Source organism: Tinamus guttatus, unplaced genomic scaffold (assembly GCF_059628265.1).
Source record: "Tinamus guttatus ecotype Peru unplaced genomic scaffold, ASM5962826v1 Tinamus_guttatus_pri_ptg000171l, whole genome shotgun sequence".
NCBI classification, from domain to species: domain Eukaryota; kingdom Metazoa; phylum Chordata; class Aves; order Tinamiformes; family Tinamidae; genus Tinamus; species Tinamus guttatus.
In genome coordinates, this window is record NW_028288705.1 from 1127320 (window position 1) to 1146071 (window position 18752).

Sequence of the window (18752 nt, forward strand, 5' to 3'; positions counted from 1 at the left end):
GTGATTTTGAAGCCATGATAAGGATTTAAGATAGTCAAAGAAATTTCCCACAGGGTGCACAGAATTAGCATTTGCATTTGATATAATGGGATTATACAGGCTATTAAAGTATGGAAGTTTTTATTTACAAAGAAAATGCCACCGTGACTTAATTTACCTCTAAAACATTTTATTAATTTGAACAATGAGATGAAAAAGGAGGCCCGCTTGTTGGATCAATTTTGTGAAATCTCTATCCAACTTTATTCAAAGTTGATCTAAATTTCTTGCATTTACAACTTCTTTGTGTGTTCATTTATGATTATAACGGAGAGATGCTAATGTAAATACATTCTATCATTAGAAGATTCATCTATTTACCAACATCTGGGTGTTCAATTTTCCTGAATGATTTTCTGAAGGTTATTTTTATAAATACATATGCAGACCTACATCTTATTATAAAACATAGTGTATATTTATAGCTCCATACAAGAAAGAAAGAGTCTAAATATACACATCCTCCTTCTTTCCCAGATTCATACCTTATCAACCATGAGGAAGTTTTCTATTTTTTCTCCATCATCGCAAGCAACATCTCCAACTTCTGTAACGGCTTGAGGTAAAAGCTCCTTCACTTCCTGAGCTATAATTCCTGTTCACAAGATAACAGAAGGTTGTGTCAGGAATTGCACTGACATCTAGACATGTAGCGACCGTGGTTTCATGTTTTCTTCGAGGTACCCATCATAAAAGCTACAGCTATGGCCAATGATCTAGAATCCTACTGTGGTAGGAAAATCCATGATTTTACTTTTTGTTCTATCCCCAAACAAAAACAAAACAAAACAGAAACCTTTAAAAATCACATTTCTCCCTAGTAACAATAGAATAGTTTCTGCTCACATATTTCAGTCTCATTCAACTTATGTAAAAAAAATCCCTTATATCTTTAAAAAAGGAAACAGAAGCTAGAAACACACTAGAAATGCTTAATTTTGGTCATTTTGTTTTACAAAAGAAACACAATGGTATACAGAAATGGAAATTCAAAGTAGTGAACATGTGTAGTTTCTTAAGAGATGAAATTCAAGACATTAAAATACACTGTGGCACAGGAGAAGCAACTGAAAAATGAGTACAGAGCTGACTGAATACCTGTTTCACGGGTGTTTTTTATTCCCATAACAGAGGCAAATTCAGGCTTATAGTCATATTCCACCAGCTTAATTTGTGCTATTCTTCTCAGTTGCTCGTTTGTATCAACCTAATTGCACAAAGACCAGGATTCACACACTGAAGCACTAAGAATTACCATGGCATCAAGGACCTCACTGACATAACAGCAGGCCTGACAGGCCCACTTGGCCAGTCTTCCCAGTGGAAAATACCAAGTCCTTCTATTCCTCCTTTGCAGAATTTACTCATATTTGTGTTTCCAGCTCCCATTTACACAGATACCCCCAAAATCCATAGTTTGCCTTTTCAAAAGTGCCTGCATGATGGCTGCGTAGAGCACAGGGGTACCCTTCTTTTCCTTAGCCCTGCATTTCAGCAAACCCAGGATAAATAAGCTACTTTGCATGTGTCAGAACAATGAGGCACACACATGCTGCAGAGCAAATAAATAGAAATGCCTTAAGTACTCCCCAGCCCTTACCTCTCGGATATTCTGTTTGGCTCGGCTGTCAGATGGATGCATGACCCTACCCATAACTTTTGCATTTCCACAGACAACCAGAGCTTCGTCTGGTGCATCTGTGTTAATTCCTACTCGACCATGATAGACCGTTGTGTCTGGAACATGTCCTCGTTGCCACAGCACATCACTGTCATTCTCAAACTGCCCTGGGTTAGATGCCTGAAAATAGATATATTTAAACATACTGTATAACATAGATGTGCCTAATGCTTTAACCCCTTTGTTGATGAAAACCAAATGCCAAATCTTTCATGTTTAAACTGCATTCATAAACTTTTCTAATACATCAGCATTAAAAAACAGATTGGAGTCATTTCTGAGTGATTGTTTCTGCACAAGCAATCTTGGCTTCATTGCTAGTCCCTTTGAATTCTATTATACTTTAACATTCAGTTAAATCATCAAACTGCAAAGCTTTCCAAATTTTAGGTTTGAAATTATGCCATGTAATCATTCTTGATCTGCCAGCAAATTTTAGCTGAGCCTTGCTTTTTCTAAGGGCTGGAAATTAGAAAACAGAAAACAAGCCAGAGGTTAAACACATGTGGTTCAAAAATATTTTTTGCCTATGCTTTGACCGGACTGGTTTCTTTCTTTTTGAATGCTGTTTCACAAGCTTTTTCAGGGCCTGTGCTGAACAGATCAAGGGGGATCTTAGACTGAATTCACAGGTCCTGATCTCCTAAAAGAGCGTATTCTATAAGCAATGCGGACTGTAAGTTTCTAGAAATAACCCTTAAAGACAAATAAATGAAAAAAAAAAGAAAAAAAAGAAAGAGAAAAAAAAAAAGAAGAAACCCAATAATGCAACCCAACTACATTACCTACTTTCTGAGTTACAAAGTTAACTGCAAACCGCTTGTGGAAGGGACTTGTCTTGTGCCCCGCAATGAGAACGAGAATAAAAAGGGGAGCGAGATGGGAGCCAGGAAGAGCTCCCTTTTCTCTTCCCCCCTACACTTTCACCAGCTTCAAAGCATCTGCTGGGCACCGACGGTCTCAGAAGAGGTGCAGTTTTGCTGGCCTGAAGTTTTTTTTGTACGCCTGCTCCATCACCCACAGACCTCTATCACCTCAGCACAGCCACGGGGAGGAGGTTCCCCCCTGCAGCCCAGGGGGAGAAAAGCACTGCTAAAATGCCCCCCAAATTATGCCCAGGGCCACAGCTTCACTGTGCCACTCTTTTTGCCTCTTCTCACTGTAAGCCCCGGCTTTATGCAAATGCTTAGAGCTAAGAGGGAAATGTGGAGTGGGGCATTCAGAACCAAATGCCGTTAGGACAAGTGTGGAACACTCTTGATTTTTTGCAATATTTATTATTATTATCAGCCAAAATCTCAAGTACTGAGCAATTCAAGCAATAAATCTTACCCTACTACACCCTCTTGACCTTTTTTGCCTTTTTAAAATTTTTTTCCATTCATCTCCTCCTTCAAATTAAGGATTCAGCTAATTAAAGCATGTGTGTGTTTCCTGGCAGATTCAATAATTTATTGCAGCTCTAAACAACCCCAGACTGAAGGTAGTTTGTACTGAAATTCAAATCAAGAGGGTTTTTTTCCTTCATTTTTAAAGCTTTCTATAACTTTATTTTTAACACAGTGAAATTCTTATAATGAGAAGATAACAAACAATGGATTCATTATCCAACAGATTTTTTTTCAAGCTTTTTGAATTTATATTTATTTTCACTGCCCAAGTACCTCTCAACTGTCTCCCGTGAATAACAAAACAGTTAATATTGGTCATGTGAAAGCAACGTATTTTCTACCTACCCTCACAATGATCCTTTCAGAAATGTGTGCAGACAGTAAGTAGAATTGGTCCTGGGAGAGCGCATACAGTCCAACCACCAGCATGAAGTATCTAATTTTAAAGGGGTTTAATCAAGATAATTGAAACAACGTCTCATCACACTTTAAGTGTTTTCAATACAGTGTCTATTATTGACACAAAAAAAGATGTTCAGAACCATTTTAAAATAAACTACAATATAAAAGAAAAACATTTCCTCCACTCTCAAGCAATATGCCCATTCAACCCCCAAAAGTCACTGAGAAGTCAACATAGATTTCAGTGATTTTGACAAGCTTAAGTAATAAGGACTTAAAGGTGAAGATCCCTCTCAGAGGTAAAACGTTTTTTTGTTTCATTTACTTCCTGATTTCCTAATCTATAAACCAACATTCTGGTTATGGCTTCCTGAAATAATCTTTAACTCTCTTTTAGCTCTTTTAAGCATGAGGCATTTACTTTTCTTTTTCATATCGTCACCTGATACAAGCAAAAGGCTTTTAAGCAGACACCAAGTATCACAGAAATTGCGATAAAAATCACAGGAATTGACAATATCGACGTTTTTCCCAGACATCAGCCCCATTCAAAACTAGATGTTCCCATTTTCCCTTTACATACACAGGCCAACTAGATACCTTTGGTCAGGATTAGGTTTTCCTTTTTTTCGCATATTATTTGCTGTTGTTTCACTAAAATGCAACCTTCCCAGCGTTACTTTGATTATCTGGTCCCCTGGAAGATCAATTCTAAAACAGAAAAGGCAACAAACAACATCTCTCATCTGGAGATCTACTAGACTCTGTTCAGATTTCTTCACGCTCACTAACTTAATTAAAAAACATATTGACAATGAAAATGCAACAGAGGAGACCCAATAAAAATTCAATAACCTTGGCTTATACCAATGCAATGCATTTCTTTTTTTCTTTTACAATTCTCAACCAAAACACTCGAGTCATGTTTATCCATCCTAGTGACTATTTCAAGGAAATAAACAAGCAAGAGACCAGGAGTGGGAAAATGCTCTTAGTAGGAGCTGTCTTGTGTTTCTGAGTCTGAGTCAATATCATACATACTTGTGGCTTTCCATGGGCAATAATGCCTATTATGGCTCTGAATTTACATACTAGAGTAGTAAATTTTACTTTTTGAACTATTTTCTATCAAATTTGTGTTTCTTGAAGTATAAACACAGAACTACATCTGAAATACCTAGTGGCACCACTATCACAAGTGATTAATATTGTGATTAAACAGTTCGCGTGGTGAATTCAACACTCCTCCTACAGTATTCCCATCTGGAATAAATGAAAAAAACACCACCATTATCACCCATGAAAAAAACGCACCTGCCATCCAGCTCTAAACACCATATAGCAATGCTGTCAGCTGAAGATACATATTTTGGAATATTGGAGAGCAGGTATATATTTGATTTGATATATATGATTGATACCTAGAGTGGAATCTGAATATGGTTCAGAAGATTGGCTTACAGCTACTATGAGTTCCCAGTAAAAATAAAATAAAATAAAATAAAATAAAATAAAATAAAATAAAATAAAATAAAATAAAATAAAATAAAATAAAATAAAATAAGCCAAATCTAGTATTAAAGCAGAGTAAAATTTTCAAAATGCTTACTTAACAGGATGGAAAGTTTTTTTGCTTCGATCTGACTGAGACTGTTCAATAGCTATTGTTTGACTTGGAGCTTCCACCTACAAAGAAAGGGAAGTTTTCAAAAATGACAAGAATGTTACACTTTCATACAAATGAATTTGCAGTAGAAACTATTTGCCAGATTATGTCAGAAACAGTGGAATCACCTTCATTTCTTGTGGACCTGCATAGAAACTAACCTGGGAATTGATACCTTATCAGTGATTTCTTCCATCTGCTCTAAAATGCTGTCATTCTGAGGCCAGAAATTGGGGAAAAATAATAAAAACAAATAAATATCAAAGGAAAAGTCACACAAGAATTTTCAAAAGAGATATAACTTCCTGAATCTATCTCCCAAGGCGTAAATGTAGATATTTTATATACATATATGTATATAATTGAGTCTATGCAAGGCAGTTCTGCAAGTTACTTTAATGTAAACATCTGGACATTTCTTGAATGCTAGCAAGTAGCACTTTGATTCAAAAAGAAACACATGAGAGTAATATTCACTAATTTCTTCTACATTAATGTTTTAGAAAGCACTAGGTAAAACTCGTACTAGCTGCCTTGTACCATATCTACAAATGTATTCTTTGGATCACTAAATTTCAACAGCAAGTAGGAAACCTGAGAAAATCTTTCAGAAGGAAGGAAATTTCTCAGTACTTCTCCATAGGTGAGATTGTGGATCCTGCTTGGAAGGAAAGGAATTGGTTCCTAGAAGGAAAATGAAAACCTGGAAAGAAGAAATGGGCAAATTTTGTTGGTTTTCTACTTCTGAATTGTTTAGGTAAAACAGATTTGATTCTTCTTTGCTTTGTGATTTTTTTCCAAATCATCTTTTGATTTACAAACCAACTGACAGCACTGCACTGTCCACATATGGACAACATTTCAGGCAGTGAGAGGGAAGCTGGTGGAACCATAAGACAGGCAAGCATGACATCTCTTAAGCATGGATCAGCACAGGCATCCATAAAAACATCACTCTGCTAAAGAGTTCCACATAGCAGGTGACTTTAAATGTTGTCTTTGGTCAGTTCTTGGTCAAAATCATTAAGAAAAAGAGTTAATTTCAATTATTTACCTTATTCCATAGATAATCTTAACGAAAAGTGAGAGGCACTGAGAAGGGAAATACTTGCCTTTATTCCAAAAGCTTTCAAGTAAAACTTTTCTATTGGTTTCAACCCCAGCAGAGTTTTGACATATTTTGGATTTCCAGGGATTCCAATATGGACTGTGATCTGGAAATGGTTCTTCTTCTGGCACACAAAGGCATCATCTGTTATTGAAAAATTAAATCCTTTGTCTGTGGCAATGTGATAAACTATGGCGGGTCTATGAAAGCAAGAGGGAAGAATAGCAACCATAAGAACAGATTCCTACTTTTTCTGCGGATTGAAAATACAATGGATTTTTACTGGTAAAAATGGGAGTGGAAATACATCTTCACAATCACCAATGCTACAGGCATTTTCTTTTTAGGTTCCCAGAGGTATAAAACTCTGAATACACAGCAAGTGTACCATAATTCACAGGAGGTGTTTGGGAAGCCGCGGGAGTTCACACAATTCTCATGTACAAACCTGATATAAAATAACTTTGCATACCCAAAAGCACAACTAAACATTTTAGTGTATTCAAGCACCCCTTATGGCACTGTTATAAATAACAGAGCTGAACTCAGGCTGCAGACAGCAAGACATCCTGTTTTGTTCTATACCAAGGATTTCTGCAGAAACTGCTGAGGTTAAAATGTGAATAACATTTTACTCAAGCTACAAGTAAAGCTCTTGATGCTGATCCTTTCACCAGGTCACTACAAAACTCTCTTTTATGCAGTTGTCTGTCCTACCCCAAATAAAGAAATCCTATTCCATTTATTCAAATGATTAATTTGTCACTTAGAGACAGAGTATTCTATCTTTATGATTCACAGCAGACAAGGAAGGTATCAAAAGATCTTTTAAAAGACTAGGGAATTCACCATTCCAACAATTCTTCCAGTCATCTGATTTCAGTGATTAATAATTCTGAAACAACACGATAAGATATATCTTACATGAAGAGTGAATTTCCATTACCCATTAATGCAACCACTGAGGATGGCTTTTCAGAGCTCATCTTTTCAGAACTTTTTTGCTCTTTATAGGTTGAATGAATTAAAACATCCAGATGATTTTTGTACAACAACAATACCGGCCAAAAAAAAAAACAAAATTCAAGTGCAAACATCAGTGCTTACAGTTTTTCATAATCGGAGTTAAGTAAGTTGCTCCACTGAGAAGTTTGGTACGGTTGCCACGTTAGAGCCTGGCAGCATTTGTCCAAAGCCACGTTCTGTCCATCACTGTCATATTCTTGCACTTCAAGAGCACAGTCCTTAACTGTTGCTGGAGAGAGATCGGGAAAAGTCATGTATTACCTTATTACCTAATGTATTTGGCAATTACCTTATCACCCAATATATTACCAGTTGTTAGCTATTATTAAACATATGTACATACACACACACACTCCCCTATTAGACATGGCATGCATATTTAAATCTGATTTTCCTTTACAGCTATTCCAGAAGAATATTATATTCCCTTGCCCTAGAAGACAAATCTTTTAGCTTTCCTGATTTGCAAAACATTACACAAGGAGTGCTTCCTTTTTTTATTCTCTCCAAAAGGGTGGGCAGTCTGGGGGAAAAAAAAAAAAAACAAAAAGCACAGTTGCAAACTAAGCATTTTATTGTAAAACTGCAACACCGCAACAAAACTTAAGCAAAAGAATTACTGATGTTTTCTATTCTATGCACTAGAGGACTAAATGAAACACTACTCCAACAAGGTACTTCACTTGAGAGTAGGAGAGAGAAACTTCCATAACAGCTACATTCATCACTGCAGCTGGCTAAGATGTTAATGTTTTCTGACTATTATATTACATTACAAATTTCATGAAGACGAAAGAGAATGTGACAAGAGAGACAGATAAATGAACTGTAGGAAGAAAGTAGATTTTGGTACTGAAGACAGCAACAACCATAAATAGATAGAGAAGCGCTTCCTCTGGACCTGCTTGCCTTCTCTTTTCAGCAACAGCAGACTTAGAGGATCAGTCACAATCAAGTAAATTTTAAAGGAAAGATAATCTAGTAAACCCACTTGCTAGCCATCAAAGGAACCTACTAAAAGATTAATTTAATGCTTAGAAATAACTGAAGAAATGACAAGCAATTCATATTTTCCACTAGCAGACAAGGCTAAGATTCCTCATTACAAGTTGTTCATTATGACTCTTCATACACATGCACCACAGAAGCTGATCTGTTCCTGCCCGTTCCCAGCGAGCTTTTTTATCTATAGCCATTAGTATAGCCTTGACATTTTTATTTTGATGAACTCAGTTTGCGAGTGTGGGAAGGAACATATAGCTTTTACCAACCTAACATATGGAGACACTTCACAGAGAAAATACAAAGTTGATAAAGCAGACAAGAAAGCTGACATATGTTTGCTCATCCACTACATTAATTCCCTATTAAGCTGACCCAAGATGTTTCCTTTACCCAGTCAATTTATTACTAAGCAAGTCAGCAGCTGCCTAATCTGTGTGCAGCAGGCTCCTGTTCGAGGAAGGGCAGCGTATTTTGGCTGGAGAGTATCTGGGGAGTGCAAACCTCTAACATTGTACCTCCCTTTTCTAATTATACCAAATTCTTTGTTTTTGAAAACATGGTAAAGAAAAATTGGTCCACACCCAATAACAGAGTACCAGCTGTTGATATTGCTACCTTTTCAGAACCACAAAGAACTCTGCTTTTAAAATGTTTACTTGTCCATTGTAGGAAACAAAAAAATTCTTCTTCACACCACTGCTTATTTGCTTACCTTGCCTGGGGTTGTTGCTCCATACCGGAGAATCAGTGGCATCTCCCAGTAATTGTGAGAATTTCCTTTTTTTTGCTGATGCTGCAGAAATACTTTTTTAAAAAAATGTTATTTTACTCATTTAAATATGGATATTACAGAATTACTACAAGAGAAAACCCAGCCATCTCATTCTAATTGTACTAGCACTCAAATTTTGATTGTTTGGGGCTGCCTTTTAAACAGATTTATGGACTATTTCCTTCCAATAAATGTTTTTTTGCTCCATATAATCTCTAAAAAGAAAAAAAAAGTCACACAATATGAGATAGGGATTTATTGTTTTCTAACATTTGTAGTAAAACAACAGCTTTATCTTGAATATTTTTCTACACTGAGGGTGAGCTCTCTTTCCTTCTCACTGAAGAAACCATTAGGAGGAATGAAGAAAGACCATTAGGAGTCAAACTTAACACACGGATCTCTAGGGACAATGGTAGGAAATGGCTCTCCCCTTTCTCAGAATCTCATATGTCAAAAACTGCTCGTTTCCAAAGGAAAAATAGCTTAATTTCAAAGTTTTGGTCTTACAAAACGTAATCTAGAATATCCTCAGATCTGATCACTCTGCCTGAACGTGGAAAAATGCAATTCAAAACTCCGGCCAGTCAGGCCCAGCCTGTACCAAAACTAGGTTTTTTTTTTCACAAGCAGAGGAAAAGCCTACCCAGTACATCAGTCCTTAACCTTTCCCTGGGTTTGCTCAAAAATTTCACATTAATCCAAGAAGTATTTCCTATCACTACTTCCCCAAACTTGAGTATCAAAAAGTTATTTGTTTCTGAAAAATTGCCACTTTCTTCTAGAAAACAAAGAAGAAGACAAAAAAAAAAAAAAAAAAAAAAAAAAAAAAGAATAGATAGCTTCACATAGAAACCCAGGGCTTGGATAAAACCCACATTACTTGTGCAGCACATAATTAAGCTCTATACAGAAGGAGGAGACCTGCGGCTCCAAGACCAACACCAACAAATTTATCATCTCTCCCAACAACCAGAGAGATTCCCATGTGGCCTGGATTAATCAAAACATTCTTATTAGGTATCATGGTTAGACACTTGCATTTCCTGGTAATACTTACTTTTTTTTTTTTTTTTTTTAATAATTAAGCATCCAGAACATGCAAGTAGGTAAATATAGCAGATGGTATATGAATACCATTTCACTTGGTTACATGGATAAGGCAAGTTCTTTTTCTTCCTCTCATGTTGAAATACTTAGAAGACATTTATGGACAAACCTCTGCAATACATGTCGCAAAAAATCTAAATTGCTTTTTTATAACTTAGTTACATAGCTGGTCCCTCTTCAGACTTGCAACCTTTTCTACACTTAAATCTATTTCAACTCAGTTTAACCTTAATTTGTATCACGAGGATTGAAGAACACTCAACCACAAGTGACCCAAAAATGTCTAAACGCTGCCATCCTGTGGAAAATCCTGCACCCACAGGGATTTTACACTAGACTTTTTCCAGGTTCTGTTATCTGCCTCATCTGCCATATAAACATTTCATCCTTTACCCAGAAGTCTGAGGCATGTTTGGCTGAAAACACGAGTAATTGAAACTCAAGCTGCCAGAGGACGTGGAGTTATCCCAAGGCGCCGCAGCGGTCTCCATCTTCAGGGAGCAGCCTTGGGGGATGCCGCCACAGGGATGCCCGCTTGTTCCAGGGTCCGGGAACGTCTCCGGGAACTTGCAGGCCACCATGCTGGCTGCCCCAGCGGAGGGGAACGGGGGCGGCAGCTGCAGCCCAGAGGGCCACGGAGCATCGTACCGCGGGGCTGCAAGGAGCAAGGAGGCAGGGAGGTTAAGCGGAGAGGAGAGTTGCTGCCCGCCATCTCGGGAGAGGCAGATCTCTTGCCACCTACTCTTGAGCTGTGGTGGAGAGCACGGCTCTGAGCCCGAGTCCGGTGGAGAGTCTGGCAGCTGGCTCTGCCTAGGGAGAAAAACGAGATTCTACTTTCTGCTGGTAGAAGTGGAGAGAGACCGCTCAGGGTGGCAAAAAGTACCTGGGAGGGAGTACCAAGCTACTGAAAACAGCTCCGGGAAGCAGCACTGCTTGCCATGACAGCTGTCCCCTTGTCACAGCATCACAGGATGGCTGAGGTTGGAAGAGACCTCTGGAGAGCATCTAGTCCAACCCCCCTGCTCCAGCAGGGACACCTAGAGCACGTGGCACAGGGTGGCATCCAGGCGGGTTTGGAAGATCTCCAGAGAAGGAGACTGCACAGCCTCTCTGGGTAGCCTGTTCCAGGGCTCTGTCATCCTCACAGAAAAGTTCTTCCTCACATGGAGGTGGAACTTCCTGTGTTTCAACATACACCCGTTACCCCTCATCCTGTCACCGGCTACCACAGAGAAGAGCCTGGCTCCATCTTCCTTTCAGTCACCCCTCAGGTACTTGAACATGTTGATCAAATCTACTCTCAACCTTCATTTCTCCAGACTAAACAGGCCCAGCTCGCTTAGTCTTTCCTCATATGACAAATGCTCCAGTCCCTTAAACATCTTTGTCGGTCTACGCTGGACCCTCTCTAGAAGCTCAACGTCCTCCTGGTACTAGGGAGCCCAGAACTGCACCCAATGCTCCAGGTGCGGCCTCACCAGAGCTGAGTAGAGGGGCAGGATCCCCTCCCTCGACCTGCTGGCAACACTCCTCCTGATGCAGGCCAGGATCCCATTGGCCTTCTTGGCCACAAGGGCACATTGGTGACTCATGGTTAACCTGCTGTCAGCCAGGACTCCCAAATCGCTCTCTGTGGAGCTGCTTTCCAGCAGGTCAACCCACAGGGGCAATAAACACGCACCTTGGGCCAGCCATCTGCTTTGGCCTCCAACTCTGCCCCACGCTGGAGGCCTTGTCCCTGCTGGCTCCTGTCACCCACGCAGGCCTTGTTGGCTTTGATCCTCCTTCCTTCCTACAGCCATTCTTCAGTCCCCTCTGGACACATCACCAGGAGGTTTAAAATGGGGCTTGCAGGGGGTATGTTGACATACATTTTTCCCTCTTTCCCTCCCTTTCCCTCTTCCCATTCCTATATCCATTTCTCTGTTCAGTTTGGAAGAATCTAGTGCAGAGCCACTAACTAGTACTTTCCATATCTAATTCACAAGCAGATCAAAATTAAACAACAACTAAGAGGCCCATCCGAAGGGCCTCCTCAAAGCAAAACTTCCAAGGAAAGCAACCTTAAGTCTCCCAGTAAGACAAGCTATTGAGTCGCATTTCTGTCCCAAACACCCCAGCTGACAGGTTGCTGGTAGCATCTAGGATTGCTGCCCAGAACAAGCTTGATGCATTGCAGAAACCTGAATTAAGAACAGGTTGCAAAGGAGGCGTTTAATCAACTCCAAGACATTCACAAGTAGCCTGCAGCAAACAGTAGGGGAACCCCGGCTTCCCAGTAAAACTACTTGATTTCTCCTCCATGGGAAATGGAAAGGGTTCAAGTCATCAGCAACCAATTTCAGAGGCTTCCTACTGTGCTCCCAGCTCCAGGCAAATAAGGACATTGGTCCCTCCTATCTTCTTTATTTTGAGAGTGGTGCTTTCAGCTGAAGGGAGAAAAACTCCTATATCACCTCATTGCCATTTAAAGGAACTACAGAGTGTTCCTCACTTACATTTGGAATAGATGGAAGTTCAGAAGCAAGTTCTTAACCGCCTCAGTCATTCCTATGAGAGGTAGTCTCAACCTTCAATTTAAAGGACTACGTGAAAGAGCAGTGCTCAAGATCTGTTGGACTAAAAACATTAAAAGAGAGGAAATTGTGAGGCACAACCTCCTTTATGAGGGCCCAGGATTCTGGCAGAAACTGACTGTGAAAATGACACTGCTAAAAGGGGCACCTTATGTTACGCAAACACAAGTTTTCCCACAGATACACAAATACCTTGAAACATCAAAGGAAAATTTCCATGACAATTTCCTTTCTGCTGATTCTACTTTTCTGAGTTTGAATGGCATGAGAGAAATTAATTTTTGTCACAGCCTATTACTTTAAAACATCCTGTGTTTTTCATAACTGCTCTTTTTTTTTTTTAATTGCCATATCCCCAACCCAGTGAAAGCATGAAAAAAAATCAAACACTCCACATTGGTGAAATATTACAATAATATTCCAATAACTTTATTTTCTTTCAGAACATGGTGTCTTTTTAAAGCTTTACAGTATGATTTCTACTATTGTAATAGTTTTCAACCGCTAACAAACTAGAGAATTAGGATGCTTTTGATTTACGCTTTGAGATATATTTTGTTGACAGTTACTAAACTCCAAATGTGCCTTGTAAAACTTGAAACCATAAAATCCCTAAAGTTCCCTCCTAAATTTTCTTGGTTTCAAACATGGCTTTGAGTACTCCATTTCTGCTTTACATTAAAATAGTTTTAATAAAATGCAGAAGCATACTTTTAAACACTTCTAGAAAAAAAAAAAAAAAAAGTTTTCACAAAGTACAGACATGTAGGGATATTTCTCCTAGTCAAAATTTACCTGAAACTGGCATTGTATTTAGGAAAGAAATAAAGGTATTTTAACAGATTCTATATTACAAATGTAGGGTATAATTAAATGCCTATTTGGGAAAGAAAGTACCATCCTTTTTCTCTTTTCATCACTGAAGAGTAAACCCTTAGGGTGGCACAGGGTGCTTCGTGTTTGTTATGATAATAGATGTAAAGCAAGTGGCCTCTCTGGAGACAAACAATCTTCTACGTAGAAATCCAGATGCTCTCAAGTCCTTGGTGGTTAACAGCACCCTTTCCTTTGCATTCTGCATTCACTATTACATATGCCATTATGTTCATCTGCATTTTAAATATATGAAGTATCTTCATATTCTCCTCCTTTGCCACATTTTGGCACTTTTTTTTCTATGTGATTTTGTTCTGCTTATACACAAATAATTTGCAGTGCAGATAAATGCTTCATAATGTTATAAATAGAAATTTAATGATTCAATAAATGCTCTTCCTCATCTTAATGAATTATTACTGCACTATCAATTAAAAAAATTGAGCCTCCAAATGTATGGTAGCACATACCATACTTACAGAGCACTCCAACCATGTATATCTAATCTTAAAATATTTAATAGAAGACACACATATGTATATCGTAAAAAAGGTTCATGAATTTCTATGTACAGCAAGGCTTTCATTCTTCTTTGTATGAATGTAAGCAGAGATAGGATCAAGTTATTATTCATGATTTAAAGTGGGTAAAAGCCTGTTTAGCCCATTGTAAATATGCAGTGCCTGAGTGTGATCAGAATGAAAAATGCTACAGGCTGTTTAATTATTTTTAAACATCTCCTCTTCCTCTGCCTCTTGGCAATAGACAGCCTGTTAATAATAATATTTTGCATTTGACAAAAGTCATCTGGCAATTGTGGAGATGAGTGATTTGGGTTTTGAAGTCCTTGATAGATAGATAGTTGCATAACTTTCCACCTCTGACCATGGCCCTTTGCATTATGCATGCTTTGTTATTCATAACATTAGTCTCAGAAAAAATTAATGGACAGTTTTCTCTGTTCTGAATGAAGCATTAGGCTGAAAACAGTAGCTCTTTTTCCCTCAAACTGGAAGATTTACATTAGTCTTGCATAGTGTATTAGACATTAGTCTCGCTTACATCAGTTACTTCATACGCACACACTAAATCAGCACTTCAGTTGTATTAAACAGCTTTGCTTTAATGCCCAAATTAGCATAACAGTTGTGAATTTTCAGACTTCATCCTCATTCATTTGGTTGAACTACAAGGAAACCATATTTCCCTCTGTAATCACCACTTCTAATTAATTTTTCCAACTACCCTTTTACAGTTTCAAGTAAGTAAATTTGTCAATCAGGAGCCAGAATCATAAAAATACAACCTGCAGATTTCAAGTTTGATTGCTGCATTCAGATTTTACCAATGCACTAACGAAAATAATTTAAGAGGTAATGTCAAGGTTGCTTTAATACTTACAAGGCTCCGAACTCAAAGTCACTACTGATGAACTCTTCCAGCATACTGGTGTCTACCGTAGGGTTCTCCAAGGCTCCATGTACATCTTGCCCTAAATTTAAAAATGTGAAAAAGACTGAAATACTGTGAAATTTGGACGGAGCCAGCGATACTTTGGACTAAGGAACGCTGCCCCCTGCATCCCTACGCAGGTGAACATCTCATGTGTAACAGATGAGTTACGCTTGCGTTCGGAAACCTAGTTACTGTAACAGAAAATGCAGGGTGAAAAAGGGCATGCAGGGGATAATGAAGAATATGTCAGTGTAATTCATATACGTCATTAAGTCTTCATTAACGATCAAGACAGCAGCATGAAGGGTTCCAGTTTGCAACCAGAAAAACGAGGGTTTTAAAGTTAAACTCATAGCACTGTACATTAGGCGATTCAGTCAGAGCTCAGACACTGTCGCACACAGATCACTTTCTGCACTCGCATGGTCAGTGAGTCTCTAAAATACTCGATGTAAAATACTCAATACTCAAAAACCTACTATCCTGAGCTGAGGTTAAGGAAATGGAAATAAAGCCCTAGAAATGTTACAGGCATTCATGCCTTCACATTATTTCCCCAGCAAAACCAGCCCACTAATGTGCAATTTATTAGATAGTGGAAAGGTTCGGGACTTTGGACTTTGTTGCTTGGTAACTGAAGGCTATAAATGGATTTTATGATTATAAAGTCTACAGAATTCCTGAGAACTCTTTTTTAAGAAGTAGTCCAGACTTCTCTTAAAGAAAGAAAACTATTTAGTTGGCTCCCCACCTTTCCAGCAAGCTGTTCATAAACACAGGTGTGGCCAGCGAGAAAGCAAGCAAGATAAAGTGTCCACGTTACTGCTCTCTCCCGTGAACTGCCGGATTCCTGTGCGGCTCTGGCCCATGGCTCCACAAGAGAAGAGGGACAAGTTTATAAATCAAGAGGGCCGCTCGGCTCAGCCCCACGTGGCCAACACCAAACATTTCCCCTTGACTCTGCAGCTGGGTGGGAGTAATACAGAAAGTCACTGTCACTGAGCACAGGAGCAGTAACTGCCTTTAGTCTTCAACTCAGTCGTTGACTGCAGTGAGCATGAGGATATCTGCAGAACAAGAGGTCATACCATGAAGTGCCTTGTTTTTATTTGCTCTTTTCCAGATAATTCAGTCTTGATCAATGTTTAGATATCACTTAGCCATAAAGAGCACCAAAAATCCACTTCCATCAGCTCACACAGAAATTCCCTCACATGTCTGTCTTAATTCACAACCTCAGCTACTACTGAGCATTCCCTAAATTGTGTTGTGATCTCAGATGCATCTAGGGATCATTTGCTCATCAGTATTGTGGACTGAATGTCATGCGGAATGATACGATTTTGCTATTAAAAAGAAGCTCAAGGGCAAAGTGTTGTGCTTTGCTAAGTAACCAGAAATTCCTTATTTCGACCAAGAACAGAAACAAGATCTTTTGAAGAACAGCGTGAATCAAAAAAGGATAAGGCCTTCAAAATGGGCCTCTCGCCGCCCAGAGAATGGATCTGCTGCTAAGGGATAACAGCAGAATATGTATTGTTCCCCCTTAACCTCTCCACTTGGCATAAATAGTTAAATGGATGGGGGAGGGAAGCAGCACACCAGGGAGAGCCAGAGACACCACTAATGGGAGCTTCCCACTATAGGTGCACAGAAGAGCCAAATTACATTTGATTGCACCATAGGACTGAACTCTTAATAATGGATTTTTTTCTTTCATTCTCTCTCTCTTCCCGGATGTACCGTCCTAGTCCATGCCATCATGTGCTGGTACTGGCATCCATTTCAGCAGCAGAGGAACTGCCGGATCACACAGAAACTTATGTAAAATGGTGCTTAAAACAGGTGCGGGCTGCAGGAGCTCACAGATGGTTTGTTAGGGAGTTTGTTTACTGCCCTTGCTGCTCCCTGCTCGTACCCGAGTTCCTGCCGCGGAAGCGAGCGCAGGGCAGGACGCGTGTGCGCCCGGATGAGGCCGGGAACACGACCGACCGCGCGCCCGGCGCGAGCGGCCCGGCCTTGTGCCGAGTCAGCAGCCCGTATCGGCCGGCGCCCGGGATCTCTGCTCCCGGTCCGCACTCCGGCGCGGCACAACGAGCCTGGGCGGCTCTGGGAAGCCTCCGCGCTGGGCAGCACGCTCAACACCTCTGGGAGAGCCTATTCCCAACAACAGGCACCTGCCTCCAGGCTGGTAATTCCTTGCTTCATATATGCCTTTTTTGGTAGATATCTCCTTTCTTCCAGCCAGGAGGCCCAAGCCACCTGGCTTTTCCATCCCAAAGGATTCAAACTCTCTATCACTCTTAAAATTGTTCAAGTTAACCCATTTTGTTTTCTCTGGTAGAGACCTAGAGTCTCTCACTGAAACAAGCTGCTGCGCCAGCAGGCCTGAGGATATCTGCATCAAGCACGTGGCAGCAATAAACAGAAGAGAGTTGAGGACAAAAACGGCTTCCACTGGCAGGGCAGTAATCAGCAAGGACATGTCAGAGCCTACAGCTTTTCAGTGGCAGAAGGACCTAACACTCTAGCAGGGAAGAAGTGAGCTTGTGTCAAAATAGACATTTTAAAGTACTACAGTTCTCCAGAAAAACAGTTTTGGAAGAGCAATAAGGAGTTCTGACCCTCCCTTCGCCCAAATAGGAAGTTGCACATTCAATTAAAACAAAACAAAAAAACAAAAACAAAGAAAACCCCACAACTTTTTAATAAAAAATACATTACTTGCAACAGAAATCCCAGAGAAAACTTGCAGCAAAGAGGAAATCTTTACTGGAGGAAGAGTGAAATGAGAAAGAAAAGAGACAAGACCAGGAGTTTCCAGAATAGCCACAGCACAAGAGAAAGGACATTTACTTGGAGGAAAAAAAAACAAGGTCAAATCCCAGTATCTAATCTAAGAGGCCTACTGGAGCTATCGAAAGTAATATTTGGCAGGCAAACAAATGCTGCATTATCCCATTTTTATTGAAAGAACTCCTTTTTCAGATTATGTTGTCACCTTTCAATATTGCAAAACGCAGCTTATCTTGCCAATGAGTGTCAAGACAAATAGGCAGCAGGAAAAATGGGATCCTTTTTGCTCATGAATTTAAAATAACCTTACGAGCAAGATCTATAAACATGCTTGGCTGCTAGTTGATCCATTTGGAAATCAAAACTGCATCACCAGCTAAACAGCCATTTCCTCAGTGGCAATGTTCTCAGCTTTATATTGCAAGACGCAGCTTGTCAGCAGCCTTTGAAAACACATTTTAACACCCCTGTGACTAACTTTGGAGGTTGTCAAATTAGAATCAGCAATTTGCTGCTTTTGTCCTTTGGGATGGTACTCTCATGCAAACCTCAAGCCAGAGTGCTTAAGCAGAGACAGGAGATCAGCTAAAGCTGGTGTTACACTCCATGAACCTCTGCTCAAAAAGATGCAAGCCCTGCTCTAAATCATCCTGCCGCCTTTCCAGGTGAGTTTGTGACTTTAAGAGCAACCAGAGGCTTCCAGCTACCGGCACGTATGGAGTCAAAGGTTATCGTCTGCAACCTTGGCGTAATCTAAAGTCACTAATATCTAATTTCCCAGTAGTGAAATTCAGCTATCTAACAGTGTCCCCATATACTGCATCTCAAGAGTAGACCTTTGTGATATTC

At 39.7% G+C, this 18752-nt stretch overlaps 1 protein-coding gene across 1 annotated transcript in view; it reads right to left on the reverse strand.

The window, feature by feature from the left end:
- MYRFL (myelin regulatory factor like) overlaps positions 1-18752 on the reverse strand; it is a 33472-nt gene that overhangs the window by 13115 nt on the left and 1605 nt on the right. The window contains exons 2-13 of the mRNA XM_088522938.1: positions 15054-15144; positions 10943-11010; positions 10594-10855; positions 9031-9122; positions 7395-7542; positions 6292-6487; positions 5123-5199; positions 4114-4224; positions 3457-3547; positions 1640-1840; positions 1138-1246; positions 525-634 (exon numbers count right to left, since the gene is read on the reverse strand). Of these exons, the coding sequence (XP_088379064.1) occupies positions 525-634; positions 1138-1246; positions 1640-1840; positions 3457-3547; positions 4114-4224; positions 5123-5199; positions 6292-6487; positions 7395-7542; positions 9031-9122; positions 10594-10855; positions 10943-11010; positions 15054-15144 (1556 nt within the window). The remainder of the gene's footprint in view (positions 1-524; positions 635-1137; positions 1247-1639; positions 1841-3456; positions 3548-4113; positions 4225-5122; positions 5200-6291; positions 6488-7394; positions 7543-9030; positions 9123-10593; positions 10856-10942; positions 11011-15053; positions 15145-18752) is intronic.